We start from the raw sequence: 27,046 nt of genomic DNA, 5'->3' as shown, positions 1-27,046 counted from the left end.
CAAGATCTGCTTTGCTTCTAAACATTGCATTTTGTTTCTTATTTTACATTTTTCTGTTGCAAAAATGATAAATGGGATTTTGTACAAAGCAACATACACAGGTGTCACCTAGGCACAGTCTGCTGTTCTAGGAGAGATTATCAATTTTCCTACTACATGCACTGGTTAAAAATAAACTTACTACCATGTGAAATGATAACATGAAACATGAACGCAAGCACATACGGTATCACAGACTTTGTTTACATAGCAAGTAGTGAGGTGAATTAAAGCAGATTAGCAGATCAAACTATTTAATGCCAATGTTCTTTTACCTCTTCCATTAGATGTTATCTGAGGTTTATTTTAGATTAGACTTAGCTCCACAAAAAGTGGAGCTCAAAGTTTTCTGGTGGAAAGCTATCCTACCAGTCTTTGCTCCTTTGACTGAAGGGACCTCTCTTCTAAGAAATGTCGTGCTGTCCCTTTCATCTGTTTCATGCAGATGACAGTAGCATGTCAGTTCACACATCACCAGTAGGTTCCACCGTAAAATTTCTATAAGCCCTATATTCCATATCTCTGGTCACAGAACCAAAACATATGCCAGTGCCTTCTGGCCAAGAAGGGACAGAGCATCATGAGAGATAATGCATACCCCTGCGTCCCACACCATAAAGAACACTGAAAATGGTGCAGCACAGGCCTAATTTCATCATGCTTTCACTGAATGCATAATGGAACTGCAATCTACATTTGGTCATTTGAAAGACACTGGGCTATGTGGGACAGACACTGTGCAAAAGTTTCCAATACCTTCCAAATTCAGGGTATCACTTTTAGCTTGAGCCATCTGTGAGGACATCTTTGAGATCTTCCTTCCGACTGAGACACTGAGCACAGCTTCTGCAGTACATGTATGCTCAGTTCTCTGCTCTTTTTGTCATAGGTGGGACATCCAGCAATGCACTTGTGTCAGGACTTTGTCTGCTCCTTCACTGAAGACAGTCACCACCCTCCTGAGCATTCCTCTGGAGGCTGCAGGCATGTAGATGTGTGCAGCACCATTGCCATGCTTTTCCCTAGACTTTTCTCCCAGACTGTTGGTCCTGGGACCAAGGGTGTGGATGTCCTCATAAGCAGTAGGCTTGGCAGAGTGCTCTCCCCTCCCCTGAAGATCAGCTCAAGATCTCTGTGGTAGGGGCACACGCACTGTGCCACCTCTGAAGCATGGTTGTCCCACCTTGCCTCAGATCCTACAGATCACAAAATGAGGTGGAAGAAAAACACCCTGACAAAAGCTCATTTTCTATTTCATAGAACAACTTGACACATTACCCAAAGTCTTTCCATGAACAGAAGAAGTTAACACTTTTAAAGTTAATCACAAAGTTAAAAGTCAACCACAAAAAGCACATTCCAAAACACATTTTTAAGACCTCAAGATCTGCTTTGCTTCTAAACATTGCATTTTGTTTCTTATTTTACATTTTTCTGTTGCAAAAATGATAAATGGGATTTTGTACAAAGCAACATACACAGGTGTCACCTAGGCACAGTCTGCTGTTCTAGGAGAGATTATCAATTTTCCTACTACATGCACTGGTTAAAAATAAACTTACTACCATGTGAAATGATAACATGAAACATGAACGCAAGCACATACGGTATCACAGACTTTGTTTACATAGCAAGTAGTGAGGTGAATTAAAGCAGATTAGCAGATCAAACTATTTAATGCCAATGTTCTTTTACCTCTTCCATTAGATGTTATCTGAGGTTTATTTTAGATTAGACTTAGCTCCACAAAAAGTGGAGCTCAAAGTTTTCTGGTGGAAAGCTATCCTACCAGTCTTTGCTCCTTTGACTGAAGGGACCTCTCTTCTAAGAAATGTCGTGCTGTCCCTTTCATCTGTTTCATGCAGATGACAGTAGCATGTCAGTTCACACATCACCAGTAGGTTCCACCGTAAAATTTCTATAAGCCCTATATTCCATATCTCTGGTCACAGAACCAAAACATATGCCAGTGCCTTCTGGCCAAGAAGGGACAGAGCATCATGAGAGATAATGCATACCCCTGCGTCCCACACCATAAAGAACACTGAAAATGGTGCAGCACAGGCCTAATTTCATCATGCTTTCACTGAATGCATAATGGAACTGCAATCTACATTTGGTCATTTGAAAGACACTGGGCTATGTGGGACAGACACTGTGCAAAAGTTTCCAATACCTTCCAAATTCAGGGTATCACTTTTAGCTTGAGCCATCTGTGAGGACATCTTTGAGATCTTCCTTCCGACTGAGACACTGAGCACAGCTTCTGCAGTACATGTATGCTCAGTTCTCTGCTCTTTTTGTCATAGGTGGGACATCCAGCAATGCACTTGTGTCAGGACTTTGTCTGCTCCTTCACTGAAGACAGTCACCACCCTCCTGAGCATTCCTCTGGAGGCTGCAGGCATGTAGATGTGTGCAGCACCATTGCCATGCTTTTCCCTAGACTTTTCTCCCAGACTGTTGGTCCTGGGACCAAGGGTGTGGATGTCCTCATAAGCAGTAGGCTTGGCAGAGTGCTCTCCCCTCCCCTGAAGATCAGCTCAAGATCTCTGTGGTAGGGGCACACGCACTGTGCCACCTCTGAAGCATGGTTGTCCCACCTCTTCAGCAAGTTGGTTTTCATCTGCTTGAAATGAATGCAGCACCACTTGTCAGTCCTCTCCCACCTAGCAGCAGGCTTGACATTGGCAACAGGGTGGTGCATCTGCTGCAGAAGCTTTTCGGTCCTTCAGAGCACATGCTGTCAAGCTCCAGGTTGCCCCTGGCTCAATATTCTGGGAGGTCAAAGCAAGAGTTGTCAGTATCGCAAAATGTAGCAGTAGGAAAGGAGGAAAAATTTTAATCATGTTATAAGAAAGATGTTTTTCATAAACAAAGAACAGCAAAAGAAACAGGGCTGCTGAAGAAGATAGAAGCCAAAGCTTGGAAGAAATAAAGGAGCAGCTGAAAGTCAGAACAAGCAGACATCTGGCAGGCACTGGAAAACATGAAGTCGCACATAGCATTTAGCCCTTTTGCATAGCACGACAAGTACTTCAGAATAAGGTGGGAGCTACCGACAGTTTTAAAGCTTTCTGTTGGCATATGCACTTTTCATTTGCTCTGGAGAACTTCAGAGCAGTGCAGTCCCACTCATTGGATCCTACCCTTTTATCTCAAGTGGCAAACCTTCTGTCCTAGCTTCCTCTGTAAAGGTGTCATTCACATGTCTAAAACTACTCTGTGAACCAAATCAATAAGCAATTGGAGGACTTATTTCAGAACTGCACTACTGCTGTGATTTGAAATATCATGTAGATGCACCCCTAATAGCCATTGCTTCTCTGTACTTGAGGATTCTTGACCTGCTTCAAGAGGTGTCTTCTGCTTGTGAAAATCCCACTTACAAGTTTATAGAGTGAACTTCGAGCAGTAAAGTATACTTCTAACTTCCAAAATAGGATGCAGGAAGCACTAGTCAGTTCTGTAGTGTTTGATGCAATGGCATCCAAACAATTTTGGAGGCAATCTCACCTTACTACAACCATTCATGCTTCTTCCGTATCCCCAGGATTCAGAAATGTATTTCCTCAAAATTCATGCAGAATCCCAGTACGAGCTACCCACCAACAGTGGTATGTAAGTTCATAACAGTGAAGCACATCTCAACCAACACTAACTTAACTGGCTGTGCAAACACCAAAGGATTGTTCTGATAACATTTGTTCCTGACAACAGTAACAATCCATTTCTGTTCTAGTATGGCCATCTTCACTTGTATGGTGTGTTAGCGGGAAGATGGAAAAAGTTTAACCATAATACACATCTCCTTATGCAGAACTTCCGCACTTATGATACTCTGTAAACCAGTATGTTTCCACCATGTCATGCTGACTCTCCTGCTCCACAAGCACTGGGTACAGATGGTGCTCTAACAACTGCTACATTCACAATGTCATCAAAGCTTGTTTCATATGCTTTTTTGTGCCTTCAGTATCAGTACATTCACTACATTTTTGCAGTTCTTGTATGCTCTGCCATGAGTTACCATTAGATTTCCTTCAATGGTTCACACATTTATAATTACTACTACAAGTCAACAGAGATGATCGGCATGCCACAATGGCAGAGCTAAAACAAGTTCTGTCTCTAGGACCATTGAAAAATAGAGCAATTACTAGGTGAGCTTCACTCTGCACAGTGTTGGAGAAGCTGTGATATATCCAGAATTCCTAATGCCAGGCGAAGGCAAGCAACCAAGTCTCAGCATGCTTAAGAGCTAATGATGTCGGTGCGTTTACATAAAATGTCTTTCACTGTCACTGATGGATACTGGATTCACTCCCTGAAGAATAAAGAAGATGGTTCAAGCAACACTGTATTTTCTTGTCTGGTGATTAGAGAGTCAACAAAACTTCTGAAAAACCAACAATGTAAAACAGTGTGATTGCTTTTCTGAGCACTGAAGTTAGGACGCAGCAAGCCACCCTAATTGGACTAGTCCCATCTCCACCCAACCAAGTTTCATTCCCCAAGGAGAAGGGCCAATGTCATCTGAGTCTTGGCTTCAGATGCCTTGAGTGGCAGGGGGAGGAAAGAAGAGACAAGTCTCCTTAAGAGTTCTGGCTCCAACCATAGAGTTCCCAATTGCCTCCAACTCAGACTCAGTAAGAATCTGTCATCTCCAGATATGCAGAACACAACATCCTCTCCTAAATCCATAATAAAGGTAGTCTAATGACTTGTGGCTGAAGCCTCAGCAACACAGGTACATTTCACCATTTGCCATTTCTAGCTCTGCTGTTTTGGAGTTTCTTGTCCCACTAACCAATACCAGTCACGCTGATGAAGTAGACAAGTTTGAACCATAGTGAAGTAAGTTTTCTTTACGAATTACTGCAATAGATGGAAGAGTACAAACACTGAAGATATATATACAATATATAATATATATATACACAATATAAATATATATATACAATTTAAATATATATGGCAGGCATAAACAGGATCATCAATGGGAGGAGATTCTGCCTTTTCAAAGGCTGCTTTTTAGAATGGATCATACCTCATACAAAACTGTAGTATTCCCATGAAGGAGAGGTCCATAGCAAATGTAGGAATGACCAACAACCCAGCCTAAATCAGAAGCTGCCCACCACACCTAAAATTAAATGAAAACATAAATATAGTGGGGAGTTTAAGAGGAGTTCAAAAAAATTTACATGACATTTAAACAGAATTACCTCACCAGGTTCGAGTCCATATACAGCTGACATTGTCCAGTTGAGCATAACTGCATAGCCACCTGTTGGTCTGACAACACCCTAAACGAGAAAATTTTACTATTTAATATGATTTGAAGGATGAAATCATATTCCTGTCTTCAGTGAAATTTTGGGGGGTTTAGCAGTAATGGACTTAAAGTTAATTCCAATACTCCTCACTTAAGAAAAGGATCTGTTCCAACAAGTATATGCTTGTGCTAGCATTCCCACTGAGGAAGTAATTTTGGAAAACAAACAAACAAACAAACATACATACAAAAAAACCAAACAAAAAACCCTAACCCAAGCCTTAGATGGCAGTAATTTTCAGAAGATAACTAACAAAGACTAGAATTCTCTCATTAAAATCAGGTATAGAAATATTTAGTCAACATATGCTGACAAAAAATAAGAGACTGAGTATTTACCTCACTTAAACTGTGGCCACCTAAATGCTAGGCATTTTTCAAACTCATTGTCTAGTCTATCATCACTAGAAAAGAGGAGCACCTGTGGAGTAGCGATACCTGAAACAACGGGGGTAAATTACTCCCTGAAATGTACCCCTCTTTCTGCACTGACTCTTTTTGAAGATGTCAGAAAACTGGCTTAAAACAGATGTCTATTTTTAAAGGTTTAGTAACTATCCTGAAGTATACATATGAATGCAAAATGAAGAACATCCCAGTTTACTCTAAAAGGGAGATTTGAAAATTAAAACATAAGAATATCAATAGCATCATGCACCTTGGTAAGCCAAAAATCGACTCTGAAACACTGTTAATAAGAAAAATTTTGAAATATTTTGTAATATTTTTATGTTTAATATACCTTTCATCATCTTCTAGTACATTGCTTCTAGAAGAAAAAATTAAGCAAACTATGTCCTGAACTAAAATTCAGGTGAGATTCATCTGACCAAGCAAATGCCTGCAGTGCAGACATTACAGTGCAGCTATCTGTCTGTGCTAGGCACAGTACATTCTCTTTATGTAGTTAATAGAATGAAATAGGAACTTTCAGGCCTCGTCCAAGGAAGGGGGGACTATAGAGGCATATTAAAATGGAGACTGCCGCAGCAGAGAATGGTTAACTAACACTTCATTAATTTCAGAAAGCAGAATGCCTTTGTTAGTGTCAGCTTCTAACTTAGTCCCTGCTCTGAGATCAACAAAAGTTTTGTTATGAAGGACGTAAGTGAGTAATTTTACTTGCATGACCATTTAAAAGCAAGTTCCTTAAATGAATAAAGAAGTGGTTTTATTCATGAAGTTATTCATTGGAGCTTAGCGCTAGTTGACATTCTCCCTCTTACAAGGATGATTCATTCAAGGTGTCTCTATTTTTCTCTGGAGAGTCAACACAGTGAAGTAAACTTCTGAGAACTTTTATCTCTGAGATATTGTATTTTGAAACTAACAGTCAAGGAAAATACCTGTTGTAACAAAGGATCTTATCTTGGACCTTTGGAAAATATGATTCAAGATACAAATGTTACTTTAAAGTGCCCGCATTCAAGGCAAAAGCAGAAGACATTTTTCTCAGCAAAACTGATGCTTGTTTTTCCTTACCTCTCCATAGATTCTGAACTTTATAGGCCACATCTAGTGGTAGTCTAAGCACTGCCATATGCAGGGATGTGTGATACTGTCTCTGAATTTGTGGTGGTAAAACCACCACCAGAAAATTATACTCGGCTTGTATTCTACACTTTAAAAGAGAAATGTTAACTACCAAGCAAACACTCAAGAGTTTGCTTTTAAAATAAAATCTTTTCAAAATAGGTCATTAAGACTAACTGACATTTGAAAGCAAACATTTTCAAAGAATGCCCTACATCAGTTTTCACTTAATCTAAATTTTCATTTTCATGGGAATTGTGTTCTCAGAACTGTTCAGTAACACAAACCTTCAGAACACGCTTAATTGCATTTAATCTGTAATGTCATTCATTACATCTTATCTATGGGAAGATTAGTTAATATGTAAATAATGAGTAAGCAAAGACTATTCAGCAATGAAGGCTATCACACAAGTGATATGTTAACTTAATTAACCTAGCTATTAAGTGACTATACTACACTTACCTCAAACAGTTAAAATACAGAAGATATTAATAAAGACATTCTGCTGTCCTACAAAGTTTATAAGGTACATTTTGAAGTAAATGCAGGTTATCTTTACATTACTACCATTTAGACAAACCAACATGATTTATTCCTAGACACTGACTTGAAAGTAGTGAAATGTGAATAAATGAGATTAAACCATTTCTAGCAATGCTTATCATTTATACTGATTTATACTGATTTATATTGAACACTGGCAACTTCTTCAACCTTTTTAATTACATATTTTCTCAAGTGGAACTGCAAATAGGTTGGTCACAAACAGACTACAGACAGTCCTTACCTTGGGCAAGCCTGTTGTTCCAGATGTATACAGAATATAAAGTGGATGCTCTGAGGGAACGGAGACACATTTATAGGATTGTGCTTTTGCAAGCTCTTCTTCCCAGTCAAGATCACGACCTGGGGCAAGAGGAACATGGCCCTGCCCATTGAAAAATAGAAAAATGTCAAAAGAAAAACAGATGGACTAATGGAAGTGGGTCAAAAAAAACACTTACTATTGAATTTTCTGTACTGTAATCTCTCTGCTGCATAAGTTCTGTTTACTATTTAAATCTTCTGAATATAAAGTTCCCCCATAAAATTCAAAAACATACTACAAACAGATACACCAAAAATGTTACTTGTGAAAGAGAAAAGACGCGTGTGTTACATACACATCCGAAAGTTACCATAAAGGCACAACAGCTGCACACCCACCAAATTAGGTCGCTTGTAAATGAGAACTTTATCAGGTTTGCTCTGTGCCCTTGCCAGTGCTCCTTCTAGAAGAGATATGTATTCCACTTTCCGTTTCGGTTCTACTCCAAAACTTGCTGTTACAATAAGTTTGGGCTAAAATAAAGAAGTTAGATTGTTAATATATACATTTGCAATATATTTTATATATGTAACGTAAGAACATGTTTTCCATGAAACTCTTTGATTAGTGACACTCAGTTTATTAAATCTATCTTCACATAATTAGAAACAGGGTTTTAGATCAGTTTTCTAAGGAAAAAAAGCTTGTGTGATCTTGTTGTCCATGCATCTGGTTTTTGTTCAGGAGCACACTAACAACTTCTGACACTCTTCACCATTTTCAAACAAATCTGAGTAAGAAGTCAACAGTATTAATTTCTTGTAACTTGCACACAAATTAATGAACAGAGAGAAAAACCCATCTCCATCTTAGCCCCTCCATTATGGAAAAGTGGTACAGTGATGTCAACAATTATCTGTCCTGTTTAGTCTGCTTTCTAATTATCTGCCTGCACGCAATGGCATATTTCAAAACCAGCTATAGCACTTTGCTGGCTCTTTTCCAGCCTGCAATTAAATGGCACGGTAAGGAAAATAGGGGAAAGAGGAAAAAGAAGGCAAACAAGAGATTACAGGAAACTTGATATACAGGCAGAGAATAAGCTAAAATCATAACACATATGAGGGAAGTAAAGCTAGAGTCTTTCAAGTGATGGTTACAGGATTCAGGATGTAAAACCATTAAAAATCAGATTTCTGTAGTTCTGGGTTTTTTTAGAATAATTTCTATTTCCAAATGTGCATTTAGCATCTTTGTCATTAAATTAACCTCAGTTTTTAGGTACAATTTCCTAAGTCAAGAAATCTGCATACAAACTATTTTGACTTAGGTCCCAAGATAGTTATTCTTATTTCTTGTATTTCAGGCAATAAAAGGTAGTACCAAAGAAACTACATGTTAGAATACACTTTAATCAGAGAAGAATGAATCTTCAATCTCCTTGCTTTTGGAATCTTAGAAGTATATTTATCTTATGCCCCTCAGTTTCATCAAACTAGTTTGCTAATTGTATGCATTAGCAGAAATCTCATTAAGTAGACACAAACCACAATGCCACAGTTAAGGCTGCATTAAACCCAGCACAGAAAGCACAGATTAAATTGTTTTCTTGTGCAATAATAAAATGTTTTCTGTCCAAATCTGCCATTCAGAGAAGTTTGCTAATTACTTTGTATTCAAAATAAACTATTTCAGATGAGCTTTAAAATTTCAGCATTTGTCATCTTTCTCTTTTGAGATGCACTAATTTTAATAAAAGATGGCACAATACAGTGCAGTTAAACTGGAAATTCATCTGAAGGCTACCCTGAAGTTAGACTGTAATTAATGTAAGATATTAACACAGTTCTATTCAATTGTTAAGATGAAAGACTGTTGTCAACACTGGGTTTACAGTCATTTGTAAATAGTGCTGCCTCTAATCATCAACTGCTTTGTATGCAGTAAGGAAGTCTAAAAATAACCAATACTAAATTGGCTAAGGTGATCTATTTCCCAAGTGACCGTTACTACTTGGAAGCATCATGGATCACTCTGTGCTTTGATTTCAAAGCTCCATTACTGGCTTTAACTGCTGTTTTCTCGTGTTTTACCTCTGCCTACTGACATTACTTTCCCTGCATCTCTGCTCCCACATTGATCGACCCATTTCCCACCTCTTCTGTGGCTCCATGTAGTCCCACACAATAAGATTAGATAAAAATATACCTAGCTTCAAGGAAAACCAGAAAAGTTCAAAGGTTTTCTGATGAAGGAATGCCTGTGATAGTGAGCTGTAGAAAAAAAAAAAAAAAAAAAAAAAAAACAAAAAACCCAAAAAACCTACAACAATATGAAGAAGTAGAAATGAGATAAAGCAAGGCCTGACAGTACCAGACCAACAATTTTTTGCTGTCGTAAAGACACCTCCTTCAAATTCTTCTATAGTCTCTAATAGCACAGAAGGCAAAGTTTAGAAAAAGCAATAAATACATTTTATTGGGCCAACCAATAAAGCTGCAAAAAGCCCAAACCGAAAACCGACCACCTTTGGGGCACAAAAATGTCAGCAGTGTCATGAAGAGGTTTACAGAGAGATCCAGCACTCAGGCCCTCACTATTCAACACACAAAGCTCTTTTCTTTTTGTGCCACAGTGACACTTCTGATCACAAACCTATGCTCAAACTTACTGCACTTTTTTTGTGCCTCCCTCCTCCTTAAAAAAAGTGACATGCATTTTAAAGAAATCCAGTGCTTCTGCAGTCATTATATAGTTCTGCTGGACCTGCTGGTACTGCTCTGGCTTTGTGGTTAGATGCTCCACGTCAGATTGCCATGCACATTTAGTTCTGCCAGGTATTATACAATGATCTGAAGAAGGAGACCTGAATCATACCGTACAAGTAGTTAAAATAAAAAGATGCTTCCTTCTAAACCACGATACGTATTCCAAAAATAAACAGTGCTTCAAGAGAAGACAGGACAGGACTGCAACTATTATAAGGCAGTTGTGCATCTTCTGTATCAGCAACTGTGCTTGCTGCCTAATCACTCAAAAGGCTGGATCATCTTATGATGACAAGGTGGGGTAACCTGTGCACAGAACTATGTCTTATTCAGAATAAAGTATTATGAAATATTAGCTCACTTTTTCAAGGAAACCTTACTAAAATCTTCAAACGTGTCAACTGTAAATGAGTGAGGAATACAGAATTTCTGGAATGGAAGATAGCAACAGATAATTTTGAATAAAATAACTTGGATGTCTCGTACATTTTGAATTTCAAATAACTGTTGTTCACTTGCAAATCATAACACTGCTTTAGTGAAGCATTTTCAAAAATCATATGTCTAAAAAACTCCATTACTTGCATTTTAGTTTGCAGCATTTGGACTTAAAATCTAAAAAGCCCTCTGGTATTGCTATATAATTATTGTGATTCAAGAAACATGAGAAAATTTGGTTGTTGAAGGCATAGCAACTACCCTATCAAATAGGCATATAAGCATATTGTTCTTAAGTATTCTTCTCAGTTTTCCTAGTTTACTAAGATGAAGTACTTAAACAGATGTCATGTTAATTTCTCAAAATATAGTTAACATCCTTCAAAAGTATCCATTGTTTTCATATTGCAAACTATATATTCCCAGATTCAGGTGAAAAGAAAGTTGACAAGAAATGCCTGTTCTCACGCTCTGTATCACTTTATCAGAATTCACTGCAGAACATCTGTAACTGCCAATACCTGACAAGAGTAAAAATTATCAGCTGCAGGACTTTGCACCATTCCCAGATCTATTTAAAATTCAAGATAAATTAAGGTAAGCTGGTAAAGTATATGTACCTTTTCATAGTCACTAGAAAGTGCTTGTTATTTCTTTCACTTAGATCTTCCATAAAATGTGAAGTTTGACCTTTCTTCTACAAGAGCATCTTGCTGCCAGCTTTCCATTCCACATCTTTTAACTCTTTCTAATGAATCTTACCCACATTAGGTCCTGTACTGCAGCATCTAAACCAATTCACATAAAAACCTAATACAAAAGGTTAGGGCATTTGAGGCTGCTTCAGTTAACTTCTGAGTTCAGCAGAATACCATATACCACAGCTACTTATAAATATATTTTAAATATTATCTCAGTAGTGTGTAATTCTCTTATCAAGAAAGCTTTACAGGATTGCAAAATTGGGGCATGTACTGAAATTTAGATTGAGGATGTGCCTCTCCTCTTTACTTACACTTCCATTACATATCAGATGGACCAAAAATCATCAAAAATATTTAGATGTGCCTTTTAAAGAAAAAAGAAAAGGGTAATGTATGGATTTAATCCATGGCCTGCAGCTAGTAATTCTATAGCTAACTCTGCAAAAGACTTGCTGTGTGACCTTGGGTAAATCACTTAAACTTTCTCCGTTTTCTTTTTAATGCATGAAGCAAGGATTATGGTTACTGTGCTGTCTCCCTTTGTTCCTCAGAGAAAGTCCATTGGGATTAATTAGTTAATATTTGCAAAATACTCTAAAAGTAAATATGCTAGATGATTCATATTGTAGCAACTTCCATTTTAAAAGTCTATCATTTTTTCTTCCACATTATTTTTCCCTAATCAAAAGCTTCTATGAGTTAAAATTAATTTTTACAGCTCACTGAAATAGTGAGGGAGAGGGAAGAAAGGCAGGGAAAACTGCAGAGCTGTCGTTAGTCTTCCCCCATCTCTTTTTCACAATTCCAACTAACCATTTTAGCTGTTTTATTAGCTTCTGCTTTGTTAAAACATCAAAAGGGAGGAGGGGGAATGCATTCAACTTTCTATTTACAAATATTCATAAAATTCAAGGCTTGGGGGATCTGAAAAGCACTTCTGCAGACAAAAATCTAAGTACAAGTTCCAGAAATCATGTGGACTTCACCCTGCGTAATGTTTTGGCTTACATGCCTAACCAACGTGATTCAGCAATAGGTGGCTACCATGGATGGTCTGAATGATGCAGGTGACTGATCAAGATGACTTTTGTCTTGCTCACTGGTAGAAAACAAGAACAGAAACTTCTGGTACAAACATTGTTAGCTAATTTGAAACTAATGTATGCACAAGCTGTTAACATGCACATATAAGCTACTAAGTAGGTTATTAAAGTACTGTTTGCATTTCACTTACAAAGACTTACGTAATGCTTCATAAACAAGTTCAACTTGTGCCGAACATGGAAGCCTTTAAAGCATTCACCTCTATTAATTAAGTCCTCTGTAGAGTGACTTGCTTAAGACAACTGGTTCCCCAGCTGCCTTGATTCGTGTACAAATTAGATAAAGTAGCTATATAGCTGGAAAGCATACTACTTAGTATGTATAAACATCAAGTAAACCAATGAAGTCATTTAAGGCTGGCAGCATTTTCCTCATACACTTGAGGAAAATGCTGGATTGAAAAGCCAATTTTAAGGTGATGCTTTGTAGACGGAGATTGACAAATGGGAGAAGAGAGTATGCTCTAAACAGACAGCAGTGTGAGAAACTCATGCTTTTTTAGAAGAGGCCAAAATGTGTATCTCAATGTCTGCTCTGAAAGTATCACCCTCAGCACAGATGTAGTACTTTGTTCACATTTCAGTGATAGGTATTATAAACAAATTGAGACGGCATGCCACACAAAAAGAAAGTTTATCCCCTCTGGAAAAAAAGGGGGTTGACATTGATTTATATGAATAACTAATGCAGTGGTGTTTGCTGTTCCTAATACGCGTTACCTTTGCATGATCAATGCGCACAGAAAGCTCTTTAGATGCAAATCCACCAAAAATCAGGCTATGGATGGCTCCTATTCTTGCACAAGCCAGCATACAGTACACTGTCTGTGGAATCATGGGCATGTAGATGACCACACGATCTCCTGTCTTCACACCATGTCTGACCATGACATCAGCTAACTTGGAGACCTGTACTGACAAAACATTCACAACACATTAAAAGTTTTTCCGGACCTGCTGTTGCCCCATAAAAAATGACTTTCACACAATCAACAGACACAGGACATTAAGGAGACAAGCCAGTACAATACAGAAAATAGATGAACGATGCAATCCAGGTTCAATAAATTTAGGACAATTTCCTTTTTGCAAAAAACACTGTAATACATCTCTTTTTTTTTTTTTTTTTTTTTTGGTAAAATGAGAATGGACTGAAGCTAATTATTTGACACATTAGAGCAAAAAATCAATAGCAATGTTTTGCAAAATTTTAAATGACACCTTAGCCATTCTGTTTTTTTTAATCTAGATTAACTGTTTATATTTTTCAATTTTAGCTTTTAAGAATGGGTGTAAACAGGGCATTTCATAACACAAATCTGTCCTAACTAGCTAAGTTTGAAACACAAATCAATATGTAGTAATATTTTCTCTACTACAGTGTTGTAAACTTTTCCGAACCTGAGACAAGAAATCTTACCCCTTAACGAAACGTAAATACAAATTCAGCGAAACACATTTAGACTTAAGAAAATCATTTTTCCTTTCACTTTCAGACTTTCATTCTTTGGTACGCAGAAGCATGAAGACAGACTGTGCATGGCAGCAAAGGACTGGAACACCATGAAAAAATATTTATTAACTCGACAGTGTATAGTATTCTATCACAAAACTGGTATTGAGTATTTCATTAGTACACCAGGACGGACGATTTACCACATAGTAAGTTCTGCCAGAGTGAGCACGGGAGCTTATGACAAGCACTGTGTACTTGTCCCAACCTGCTTGTTGCGACATGGAAATGTGGCATCTTCTGAAGGAAAAGCAAATTACTAATTCCCCAAGAGCAACTGAATGAACTCAGCTGTCAGAGGTTTCTCAAATTCCAGAGGCTGTCAGTTGTGTAACATTCAGTATCTACACCTGCCTTTATCACTGCCTTTAAATTTTTCAGTTAGGCATCAGTGTGTAGAAGTGTGTAAGTAATAGAGGTAAAACTGCATGTAAATGTGCACAAAACATAGGCTAATAGGTTAACAGGAAAAACTGTAGACTAAGAAGAAACAAAGTAGACTACTATGCTAACAGGAAACAGGATGGAAGTAGAACCATCCCAGGAAGTTGTAAACTGGAATACTCCATACGCATGGTTACACACCAGTCAGACGTAATAAGAACAGCTTTGCTTGCAGTAGTTTTACATTAGTGATAAGACTAAAAAGCAAGCAGGACAGGAGGGAAGGACCCTGTTTTTCAAGGATGAGCTACTCAGGAGGGTAGGTTTTCTTTGAAATGTTTTACTTTCACTTATATTATTAATCAAATTTGAGCAGCCTATCTGATACATGCACTGAAGAGGATAACATAGCATTACTCACTGCTGCTCTCTTCAGTGGGAACCATGTTCAGACTTTCAGCAACCTGAGACAGTAACATCCAGCAGCTCCAGCTGCATCTGGCCTGTGTTTGCATTAAATACACAGCTCATCCGCAATCAAACTATGCATATTGCTACACTTCTGCCTGAGGATTTAAGAAAATGGAAACATAGAAGCCCCAAGCATGCACGCTTGCATCAGAAGATAACGGCACAGCTTCCATTTTTATGAACATTGCATAAACCCCTGCTGTGATTTTCAGCCGCAAGAAAGAATATGTTTATAAGGCAAAGTCATCACCATACCAAGCTGGAAACTCACACAAACTAAGGTATGCATATGATTTATTTGTAACAGGCCTCCTATATTAAGTATTACTGATTATCAAAAGGAAATATCTTTAATTCTAGACCTATTAATACCTATCAATACTCTATGAAACTGACATACACTACCAAAACCCAACAGCCTGGACGTGTACACAGCTAGAATTTATTGCCATACCACTGGCATTTACAGTCATTTCTAGATAGGAATGGTGAAGGTAATTGTAAGTAAGGATGACAACTCTGCTTCCAAAGGTAAATTGCTTTTCTATGCTTCCTACTGTGAGAACATTAAAATCTGCAAACTCATTGTAAAATTGTAACACAGAGCTAATATCACCTTACCTCAAAGAACTGAGAAAACTAATCCTTATCTTTGTTGCTTGTGAGACTCTCAAGCAGAGTGTTGACAAAAAGGCCAGAGGCAATGAAAACAATATTTAATGGATAATTTAATATTCAGTGTAAGTATGGATAGTAGGCAATAAGCGGTTAAACACAATGGAGCATTACTATTCATCATTATTATGATTTTATAATCATTAATAATGATGAAAAAGGCAATGTTGGCCTGCTAAAGGAAAAAAAAAAGCGTAATTTAAAGTACATAATTAGTAATTTTGTAATAGAAGACTCCCAGTGCCTTTATACAAGCTATATAACTTTGGCACCTGGCTGTAGGAGGGAGACAGTGAAGAGATCTGCATGTACGTAAGTCATTTTTATTGAAACCTGTCATGGGCAAATTGTACTTCAAGCAGAATATGTGCAGCACACTGTCTTCCATGTCTTCCATGGAAACACAGTAATTGCTTGCTTGCACTTAACCTCCCCACACTAGGGAGTTTAATGTCACCAAAGATGATAACCCAATACAATACATGGGTATCTGTGATTTTCCTTGTGCCCTTTCCCTCATCCTTCTGACAGCCAGGGAGCACTTGGACTACATAATATACAATCAAACACTGTCTCTGTCTGCACCTGTTTGGAAGACTAGGGAACATCATAAAGCAGGTTTACGTTGCCCATAAGATCGATGTAGAAACCTTGAAACATCCAAGTAATCACTCTTTCTAAAAAAAAAAAAAGGGGGGGGGGGGGGGGAGGGAGTAGTGACATTTCATTAAACTGTTAAAAGCCATGAAACCTTCCACTTTGTTACACTATGTTGTCATTTATGGTTTACATTAAGACAGGGTACTTCATCACTCAAGATTTTACAGTTGCTATTTTCCTACCAGCATGCTATTTCTCCGCTTGTCTTCAAGTTTAAGACTGCTCTATCACTTTAATATATTTGACACTTCAGTAATAAAATCACTTGAGACCAAGTGATATAATAAGAAACTCAAGTAGGCTTTCAGCTTTGAAGATCTGGGCTTAAATTACACTTCTATCAAATGCAAGCCCCCAGTGAGCATGGCTTTATTTTTACCCAGCCAGAAAAATACTACATCTGTATTAGCAGTTTAGGTTTGGAGTACTGCAGTTCTGAAGTAAATTACCTGGCTGTCCCTAGTAGTTATAAAAAACAGTTTTGGTCCAGGCCAAAAGAATTATTCTAAGATACTAAAATAGAAATTCCGCTCCAAATTCCTCAAAAGAGGAACTTCAGTCCTTCCTGAGTTGAACAATGACTGGGGTCTCAGCAGTGTCAAGTCCTTCGATGCAAGCTAAACACAAAAGGTTTCTTCAAATACCAAGAGCTCCCAAAACATCCTGAAGAGCATCTCATGGTGTAGAGAGCCATGGCACATACACATTCTTCTAAACCAACGACAGCAAGTCCCCTTATGCTCTTCCAGCTTCTCCACTGTGTCGTTTTTCCAAGACTACTGAAGAAAGTACTCCTTACTGCTTTCCCCTGCCCCTTGATCAGCCTCTCCACTCTTCTATTACCCTTCTTAATTAACGTTTCCTCCTTTTCCTACTGCTGCAAAAGCTTCTGCAGCAGATGCACCACCGTGTTGCCAATGTCAAGCCTGCTGCTAGGTGGGAGAGGACTGACAAGTGGTGCTGCATTCATTTCAAGCAGATGAAAACCAGCTTCTTGAAGAGGTGGGACAACCATGCTTCAGAGGTGGCACAGTGCGTGTGCCCCTACCACAGAGATCTTGAGCTGATCTTCAGGGGAGGGGAGAGCACTCTGCCAAGCCTACTGCTCTTCCACAGACATGCTAGGACATCCATGCCCTTGATCCCAGGATCAGCAGTCCCACAACACAGTCTAGGGAAAAGCATGGCAATGGTGCTGCACACGTCTACATGCCTGCAACCTCCAGAGCAACCCCACAAAACAACACCCAGGAACACCCCCTTGGCCCACTCTCTGCCGTGGCAGGCAATGGGAACTGCAAAATCAGCAGCCCGGATGCCTGCCTGAGCATGCATACTCCTTTCCTATACATGTATTGAGCATGGGACTGTGTTTAGGAGGTTTCTGGTAGAACTAGAGCACCAATTGCAGAGCTACAGAAAGGTGGTGTAGGTCTCTGGATTGGCTGGGAGATCTGCTATGCCTTGAGAGATGATTCCCCAGGCGCTGTGAGGAAAGTTCTGTGGATTAGCAAGCTCCATCAGAGATCACTGGCTCTGTCCCAGCTCTGCCTGTGTGCCAGGCACGGTCCTGGCAACTACGTAAGCTATGGACACAGCATGCCTTGGCAACACAGCCCCCCAAGGCTTCTGCACAAAACCCCAGCCACACTGTCCCAAATGCAGTGTATAAAGGACCTACTCAGTGGTGGTCGTGGTGCTGGTACACTCTTCCACAAATAACAAGAAAAAATATGAATCAGGATGATTTCTATTTCTTTCTCATACAGCCAGACAACTGCTGGAATTGCAGTTAGATGCAGTAATTTCTCTTTCATTATTCCAGATGCCAAGAAGTTCTTTGGATTGAGAGGAAGCTGGGGATTTTTGGGAAGGGCCATTTTCCTTCCTGGCTTGGGAGATGAGCTGTGGACCGTATGTCTCAAAAGAGGGATTGGGATGAGATGGGGATTCTGCAATACTTACCAGCTTGGCACGGATTTAATGTTTGATCAGAAGTGATGCCATGGCATTCACTCCACAGAAGAGATGGGTTCCAGGCAACGATTTGCCTGAGGAGGAATTTCTCGTACTTGTGAAGGACAGCCCATAGTGTTCTGCATAACCCCGACAGCATCTATGTTCCCCCAAAAGGCCATTATTTGGACAACATCCACTCAGAATGGGGAGAGAAATCAAGCAGCAGTGAGACAGATGAAGAGTGAGCTTGGCACTTCCTAAAGGAATCCACAAGTCAAGGCAGCAAAGATTTGTGGGCTAGCTATGTTCCGATGGCTTTGAAGTGAGCTATGGGACATTCAGTTCAAAGGATGAAACTAAACCTAGTCCAAAGTAAAACTCACAAATCACATATAATAGAGATGTCAGGAGCCTCAGCAGCTAATTCAGTATGGCTTTGCTTCACTCATCTGCCCAAGCTGCACCAAATCATACATTACCGTAGGCAAAGCTGACGCGGACATGCTGCAGTGTTTAACTATGTTCAGTCAGGGGAGATCAAGTTCCAGCTGCTTCTTCAGACTTTTACATTGTCATTCGGAAGTCTTTTGTGTGGAACATGAAAAACCCAAGACACCACTCTTTGTAAATTCCTGATTAGTCTCATCCTTTAAAGAATACTAATATTGATATTTTTGAAGAGCTACCCCAGTGACATTGCAGTTAAATCTTTCTTGGATGTGCACTGAAGAATGCCATTTGAGACATAAATAAGATAAGGAAAACCAGCATTAAAGAAGTCTAATACATAGTTTTATCAAGATAATGTTGCTTTACCAGACAAGAAGGATAAAAAGTTGGGTTGTCAGTCTCAGTAGGATTTTCTGTCTGTATTCTCGTTTTGATTCTAAAGCAAATCTGAGAAAAAATGTCTTGAAATGTTGTCACTATTTCTAGCTAAGAAGGAATTGGTCCTTTTTCAAGGCAGAAGGCAAAGGAAGGAGATGGAGCAAAGCACGAAGAACGAGAAAGACTACTACAAACAGAGCAATCTGGCTGAATCCTCAGTCATGTACAGGAGATATGAGCAGAGCAAGACAGATGCACACATAAATACAAACAGACAACAGCTAATACAGCTATTTTGGAAGAAGATGCTTTCGGGGTGGGTATGTATGGAAAAAACCTTCCTACAGAAAAAAGCCTAGCCCACTGTTGATAACCTAAAGCCCTTCTTTCTCATCCGTATTTTTGTAATATTCAACGCTGTCAGAGGCTTGGGGCGGGGGGTGCTGGTGTTGGTTTTACTAATCCCATCACATTACTACACTCAGAAATTATTTATTACGGCACTGAATTCAACATGTTAACTGTGCATTGTTATTGAAAAGAATCACAGAGAGAAATCATACTGCTTTTGTGTACATGATCTGTCAAGCATCAACAACTGCAAATAATATGACTCTCAAATTTTTGAGATTTCTTTTTAGCAAGGGAGGCATTCTAGAGAATATACCCAACAATGTAAACAGAAGGCTTTTTTTCACCTACCTAACAACCTTTGCCTTATCTTGAAAATGGTAGTGTTTTCCAACACAATCAGAACATTTGTTTTTAAATTAACAGAAGCCATTGCTCCTTATTTCTTCTGGGTGTCTCTATATTTCCCTAATACTACACAAATTCAGTAATATTTCTAACAGAATATGTGTCTCCCTTGCCCTTTCCTGCCACCCCACTACTGGAATTAGAGAATCTCCCAAGGCATGCTCAAAACTTTCACCTACACCCCCATTTCAATGGCTTCAGTCCAACATCGTAATCCTCATTTAAAGGCCTGTAACAGGCATTAGTAAAGAAAAAAGTCCAATCAGTACATTCTGGAAGACTGTTTCATCTTAAATTCACCAAATTCCTCCTCTCTGCATTTGGAAGATTTCATCTGTAACAACATATAATTAACACACTTAAAATGCGCTACATAGAACTTCACTTTAACTAATTCTCAAGACTTTCTCAAGAGTTTCCAAGTGGTACAGAGTATCGATACAAACTCCTCTTGCCATTATTTACATCAATAAAGAATTGCTGAAATTGTCCTGCAATCCTCCTATTCCAGTCCTGCCCAAAGAAGAAAGTTTCCCACAAGTTGGGCACTAAACAACCACAAGCTTCTAACATTTGTCTCAATTATTTATAGTTTAGTGGTGCTTAACTTCAAAATTGCAGCATTACTGTAGCTCTTAGATTTGAACAGTAGTGCAACAAGTAAAAAGGATAGGGATAATTTGAAAACAACAGGCTTCCTGAGTACATAGCTCAAGCTATCTCACCCTCCCAAAGGAGCCTTATTAACTCCAATCAAGCACCTATGTCATTTTTTTTCATTCTTACCCTGAGTTTGATCCTGGAACAAATGATCCAACCTGCTACAAAACTCTGCATCTCCCCATGCTGTGACCCACAGTTATCCTACAGAAATTCTGATGACTCCATCTACAAACTCCACTTCCATTACCAAAAGCCAGAAAGAATCCCACCACTTCCAAGTGCTGATCTCTTGTACAAACATTTTGAACAAGCAGCCTCTCTGAAAAAGACATCCTCATCAGCTTACTGGCCAGACAGACTACTAAACATTCGCTGGACGTGGACAGTCCAAACGACAGTCTGCACACAGATGCACACTGTCCAGCTATTTTAAATTGGGAAAGGAACTCAGGAAAGAAGGCAAAAGGCTTCTTTCCCCACCAGGGTGTTCATCAATGTTGGTCATATGTCTGGTCTGCACTCATACTGATCTATAACGAAACATGCGGAGCACTGAAAGGTGATTTCAAAAAGACACGATACAGTACTTTTACAGGACTTTACAGCGGCAAGCAGTGACGGAGGGCTGTGAGCCAAACATCACCGCCCACGCTCCACAGTAGTTTGGTAGGCCTCTTCTCCAAGTCACTCCTAGACCCTACGAGATCTGTGACACAAAATACACCAGCCCATGTCCTTCCCATTTTCAGCAAATCTCTGTGTGAATACTTTTGTTATCGGGTGCCCAACAGTTATCAGGTAAATCAAGTTAAATTTATTCCACAGAATGACTAGACAGCTTCAACGGACAAGATAATAATCTCAAGTCCTGCCTTTCACGTGTATTCCCTTTTGACTAAGAAGAAAAGCAAACTGCGAAGAATTCAAAAACATTATTTAGCTAGGACTCAGCTACCAGCAAGATTATAATGAACTTCTGAATTCTGAATTCTGCTACACATCCCCAGAGAACTTAAATCAGTTCTTCCATTCGGGTTGGTAATGCTGCTGTGAGAGGAAATGTGGAGGAAAGGCTGCGTATGCCAACGAGCAAAACTCTCTCATTCTGCACAAATCTGTCATATCCTAAAACATTTAATATGCTTATAGAGAATACAGGCACACAAACTTAGGAGATTTAATACCAACATCAAGCTTAAAAAGCAAAACAAAGGCTACTTTTCAAGTGCTTTTCAGAGGAAATTTCTACAAAGACAGTCCATTTAAGATCATTTACATTAAAATGTTTTATTACTTCATTAAAATAAGAAAGTATGTATTTTTACCTGTATATGTATGAATTAATACATACATGTATATTTTGTACATATATTGTGTATGTATTATATTTATATATGGTACATGACACATTAAAATGTATATAAAATTATGATTTTATATACATAACGTACTACATATATAAAATATATATTGATAAAATTATATATAAAATTAGATAAGGAGCTGGGCCCTTTTAAGTCCCCTGATTTTTTAAAACATTGAAGCTAGTTGTTCTAGCTCCAGCAAACTGTATGGTAACTTCTAAGTTCTTTTTTGGACTCGGTAAATCAACAGGAAACTGGTGAGGAGTAAATATTTTCTGTATTTTCCTTATAAGGTAGACTGCACTACAGGTTTATCTTTTTTTTTGTAGCTGTATGACTTCTCCTTTTCTGCAACAGTGGAACAAAACCCTCACAAACTGAATTACTGTATTGTGAACCTCATTTCACATTTTAAACCGTAGGTTCACATTACTCCAGACCCTAGGAGCACATCTCAAGTACAGCATGTTCCATTCGCTGTAATGCATCTTGCACACTGAAACACATTAAGGAAGAATGCAAGTCTGACCCAAACATTGCTTTGCACTCAGTGTTAAGTGCAACTGCTCCGTATAACTGGAAGAAAAAAGCCAGCTCAGCGGAGGAGCAGCGTGAGGGCAAACCACCAGCTGCCGGCTGTGAGAGCAGAGAACCTTGACCGGGGCAGACTGCAAACACCCATGGTGGCAACAACCCCGGGTCAGGCACTCAGCACATCTGAATGGGCTGACGCAGAACTGGGTATTCACCACCCCAGCTGGGGGTAAGCCACCTCCACCGACGGGGGAGTTGAAATCCACAGACTTCCCAGGCAGAAAACTAGCGTGGGGCCACCAGCACCCCTACAGCCTACAGCAGGGCAGGGGATGCAGCTCTCTTTAGAGCTCCTCCGTGTCAAATTTCATTTGTTTTTACACTCAGATATGTGCAGCAATACCCTAGGTAAGCATCTTCATTTCTACTGGAACTGTATTTTTGTTCATCGTAGCAACTGTCAAAGTGACTTCACTAATACTTTGTTTTACATTTTAATAAAGTTCAAAATGTAACCAACCATGGAAAAAATTATTAAACTGCAGAAGAAAAAGGAGAATTAGAGGAAGATCAAAACCACTTAGATGCAGCATAATTTGGTACAGGTATTGAAGCTTATAAATCAATACTGAGCACAGGAAAAGGAATAAACTAGCAAGGTAGACCATTTCTACCTCTCTAGTGTCTACCTGCTGTACAATATTTACTGCCCATTTTGAGTAACAAGGTTATTCTCAAACATACCTGTTCAAGAAGTTCCTTATATGTTATTTTCTCTTTGGTATTTGTTACAGGACTGTCATAAATAATGGCAATTTGATCTCCTCGTCCATTCTCAACATGACGATCTACAGCATTGTAACATATATTCAGCTCTCCGCCTACAAACCTAGAAAAGAAGTTGGAAGTACATAACAGCCAGCCTTCCCAACTGATGAGACTATTTTTTTTCCTGTTTTGTTTTTTTTTTTAGGAATAAGAGCATTCAATTAAAATAAATCTCATAAAACTTTATACTCAGTTCAGGAAGTAATTTTTTAATCTATAACCTCAGAATTTACTCAAAGAGCTAAGTAAGTGGAAGTACTGTATCTTAATTGACTTAACTAAGAATCTGCCAAACTTGGTCTTGATTTAACTTACTTTGCATCAATCATTCTGATTTTTATAGCTAAGGTTTCACAGTAAAAGCATACATTCACATAAAATAATCTGACATTATGAAAATGTGTGATTACACTACTTTGTACTGGCATGCACATACATCTTTTTTAAGAATAGGTTCAGGACTCAGAATATTCTTATTCATCTCTTGGCAATAACAGTTAAGCATATAAGCATCTGTATCTAAGTGAAACTGACCCCAACAGTTATAAAATCTTACAAATTTGTCTGACATTCATAATGCATTTGACATTACCGTGTTTTACATCAGTGACTCAAAATCCCCTGTAAAGTGATGTGAGTCATGGCCTCTTCAACAGCCAGACATTTACAGAAAATTCTCATCTTCTAATTAAAATACTTCACAAACTCAGGTTTCATTTTTACTGTCATTTTACACAGAAAAAGAAAATTCAAGTGCAGCATAATCCTCAAGCAAGAAAATACAGAAGACACCAGATAGAAAGATGACTCTACTAACTGAAAGATGAGAGAGAATCTAAAAATTAAAGTTCATTCTAAATCATGCTTTTTGTTTTTCTACCTGCACATATCTCTCCACAGCACAAGGAAGAGCAACACACAGAAAAAAACACACTTCAGAGTTTCCAAAATGTTCTATGGGGACACTCACTGTGATAATGGGATATTGTTATAATGTAACTAGAAATAAAAACAGATGGCCTAAAGTAAGCCATTACTAGCTAAAAGAGTATTTCCTTCTTCACCTCTCCTGCTAGTAAAGAAGTGCTCTAAATTAGGATATTTGATATCTTATTCGTATATCCATATGCACAGATGCCATAGGATAGACTTTATTGTCAAAGAACAGCAATTATTAAACCAAAAGCAGTTAGGATGTTTAGGATGCAGCATTCTTTTATTGTGAGTCCTTCACAATGCCATTAATAAGGAGAAAGTGGAGGACCAGGAAAGTAACAACAACATTCTGTACTACAAGCCCCTTTCCATAAAAGAGCTGTATGAACAATAAAGGATTGGGAGTTGTTCCATGTAATGCAGAGAAACTCTGTATTGCTGTCATAAAAGTTGTGTAGGATTCAGGTCATTTTTGATTTTTATACCAAATCACTGCAGGATGATATGAACAAGGGAACAAGAGAGCACAGTACCTGGGCTACTGTGTGTAACTGCTTAGGAACGGTCAAAACACGAGCAAGTACTGGAGCTTGGGTTCTTCTAAAGATACACGGCAACATCAACACTGCCACATAAATTTTTAACAATCACTTGCGAACAAGTATGGGAAAAAGATGTGACTGCAAGTTGAAACAAAAAACCAAGACTATCTGGACAGTGTGATGAGAGCTTTGCTACCCTGTTCAGAAGGAGGGAGGCTCTTACAGGATCAGAGAAGCAGAGATGCACCTAGCGTGACCACAACTGCAAGACTTCCGCTTCTCTACTGTCACCCAAGGACATGCTGAAATACCTCATTCTGCCTGACATAAAAGCTGCCTGGCTTTGAAAAGCTGCCCTGTGCTGGCACAAACTTCTGTTGATTCAGTGATTCCCCAAGGTGATGCATATCCGTGAGGAACTTTGATTTGCTTGAATAAGCTTTAGTTGGAAAGAAACAGCAGCATGAAACCAGGACCCAGGCTTGGAACAAGGATCTCAATTAGATGCTCTTATTTAAAACAGTTCTAGAATCAAACAGAAAATATTCCAATAGACTGCAGAAAGATCAGAGGTGGATCCGCAGGATGTTTGTAAGAGCTGCCAGTAGATCTTGCCATAATAAGCAGGAACTGTAAAATGCTCATCTGTGGCCAACCAGACAATTATCTCAGTGCATCTTACCAAATGAATCCAAGTCTGAAGAACCTTTTCTTAGGCTGTGTTCCTAATGCTGAGAAATTAATAACGTTGGGCAGAGACGTGGAGAAGTAAAACAAATAAAAAGAGTCAACAGTAACAACTCAGATACGTAACAGAAATTGGATTCAGTTCACTAGCAGTCTGTTTGAAGAGCTCATCTACTGTCCACAGGTGCTGTGGTGGAAAAAAAAATGACAGGGTTCTTCCTAACAAAAATCAGAGCAGAATTTAAAACTGGTTATAATATCAAAACAGCTTCCTTCACAGCAACATTTTAAACCAATATTCTGACAATATCTACCTATCCTTCTGGTAAGTCTTTTTTCCCATATATCCATGAAAGCAGCAGCCTTTGATAATCCACATTATGGGTAACGTAGATCTAACAAGGCTTCTTTTTAATAATTTGAGTGTGGTGACCCACATTAGGACCCCCTTGAGCCTCTTTAAGGCTACCTAAAGCAGCCACCTAGGAATTACTGCCTCTTCGTGACGGGGGCTCAGCACCTCCCATCTCACCCCGGCCCTGAGGTCTCACAGAGCTTCTGTTGTTTCACAAACAGGAATTTCAAGCACATGCACTTGCCTCTTTAATCACAATTTAAAATGACTACTCTATTAACCTTTTAGGGGCAAGAGTAGAAGAGGCATGAAAGTGCTGATCCTCTGTTCATCTTTTACTCCTTGCAAATCAGGTAGTTAGGTCTTCCATAGTGGAGCTCCCGTTACATTCGGCTTAACATCTACCAGCTACGGCCTGGAATTTTTTTTTACTGCATTGAGTATTTTTTTGGATGTGACAACAGCCTACTTGCTAGTAATGAAATAAGTATAGTAGGGAAGAAGGCAACACATAATAATGTCTTAATCCACTTCACTCAAATATTCAGAAGTTATGCTTTAATTTCCAACACTATCTGCTATCTTAAGAATCAAAGCAGTTGTATTCAGAGACACTTTTTAGTCTTCATTCACTGGTTCAGAAGGCAAGATAATTAAGAATTAAAAAGAAAGAAGGTAGGTTCTGAATAAAGCTGGCTTATATGCAGGAGAAAAAAAAAGACATTATTTTGCACCAGAACTGTAAAAAAAAGCATATTGCTAAAAGCCTTTTATGCCATGCAGGGTACATATACTTCTCCAAGCTGGGTTCCCAGGAATCAACTGGATGGGTTTTTTTCATTTTTCTAGATGAAGTGAGAACAGAAGCTGAATAAAAAAATAAATAAAAAATAAATTTAAAAATGACAATATTAGAAATTCTGAGATAATATTATGTTAATTGATCCAGCCACATTTTTTAAAAGTGTAAGCAACATTTGAATAGCAATCTGTGCAACATTCCTAAAGTTCGAAAGTGACTGTATATTGCACTTATGTCTTTGAATCAAAGAAAAAATTGCCCTCTGCCTGCATGCATTAGGAAAAACTATTTCTATCATTCCTAAAGAAATACTTGCTTAACATTTCTAACCATGATTCCACAAAATCCCCAA

The 27,046-nt window shown here is 38.6% G+C and overlaps 1 protein-coding gene across 1 annotated transcript in view; it reads right to left on the bottom strand.

The window, feature by feature from the left end:
* ACSS3 (acyl-CoA synthetase short chain family member 3) overlaps positions 1-23,701 on the bottom strand; it is an 85,415-nt gene extending 61,714 nt beyond the window's left edge. Inside the window, exons 1-7 of the mRNA XM_009646327.1 lie at positions 23,688-23,701; positions 23,289-23,433; positions 13,455-13,643; positions 8,120-8,254; positions 7,701-7,841; positions 5,268-5,348; positions 5,090-5,185 (exon numbers count right to left, since the gene is read on the bottom strand). Coding sequence (XP_009644622.1) covers positions 5,090-5,185; positions 5,268-5,348; positions 7,701-7,841; positions 8,120-8,254; positions 13,455-13,643; positions 23,289-23,433; positions 23,688-23,701 — 801 coding nt within the window. The remainder of the gene's footprint in view (positions 1-5,089; positions 5,186-5,267; positions 5,349-7,700; positions 7,842-8,119; positions 8,255-13,454; positions 13,644-23,288; positions 23,434-23,687) is intronic.
* Between the last annotated feature and the right edge of the window lie 3,345 nt (positions 23,702-27,046).

The sequence above is a fragment of the Egretta garzetta genome, unplaced genomic scaffold, assembly GCF_000687185.1.
Source record: "Egretta garzetta isolate BGI_Z169 unplaced genomic scaffold, ASM68718v1 scaffold68, whole genome shotgun sequence".
NCBI lineage: Eukaryota > Metazoa > Chordata > Aves > Pelecaniformes > Ardeidae > Egretta > Egretta garzetta.
This window is presented reverse-complemented; position numbering and strand designations above follow the sequence as displayed.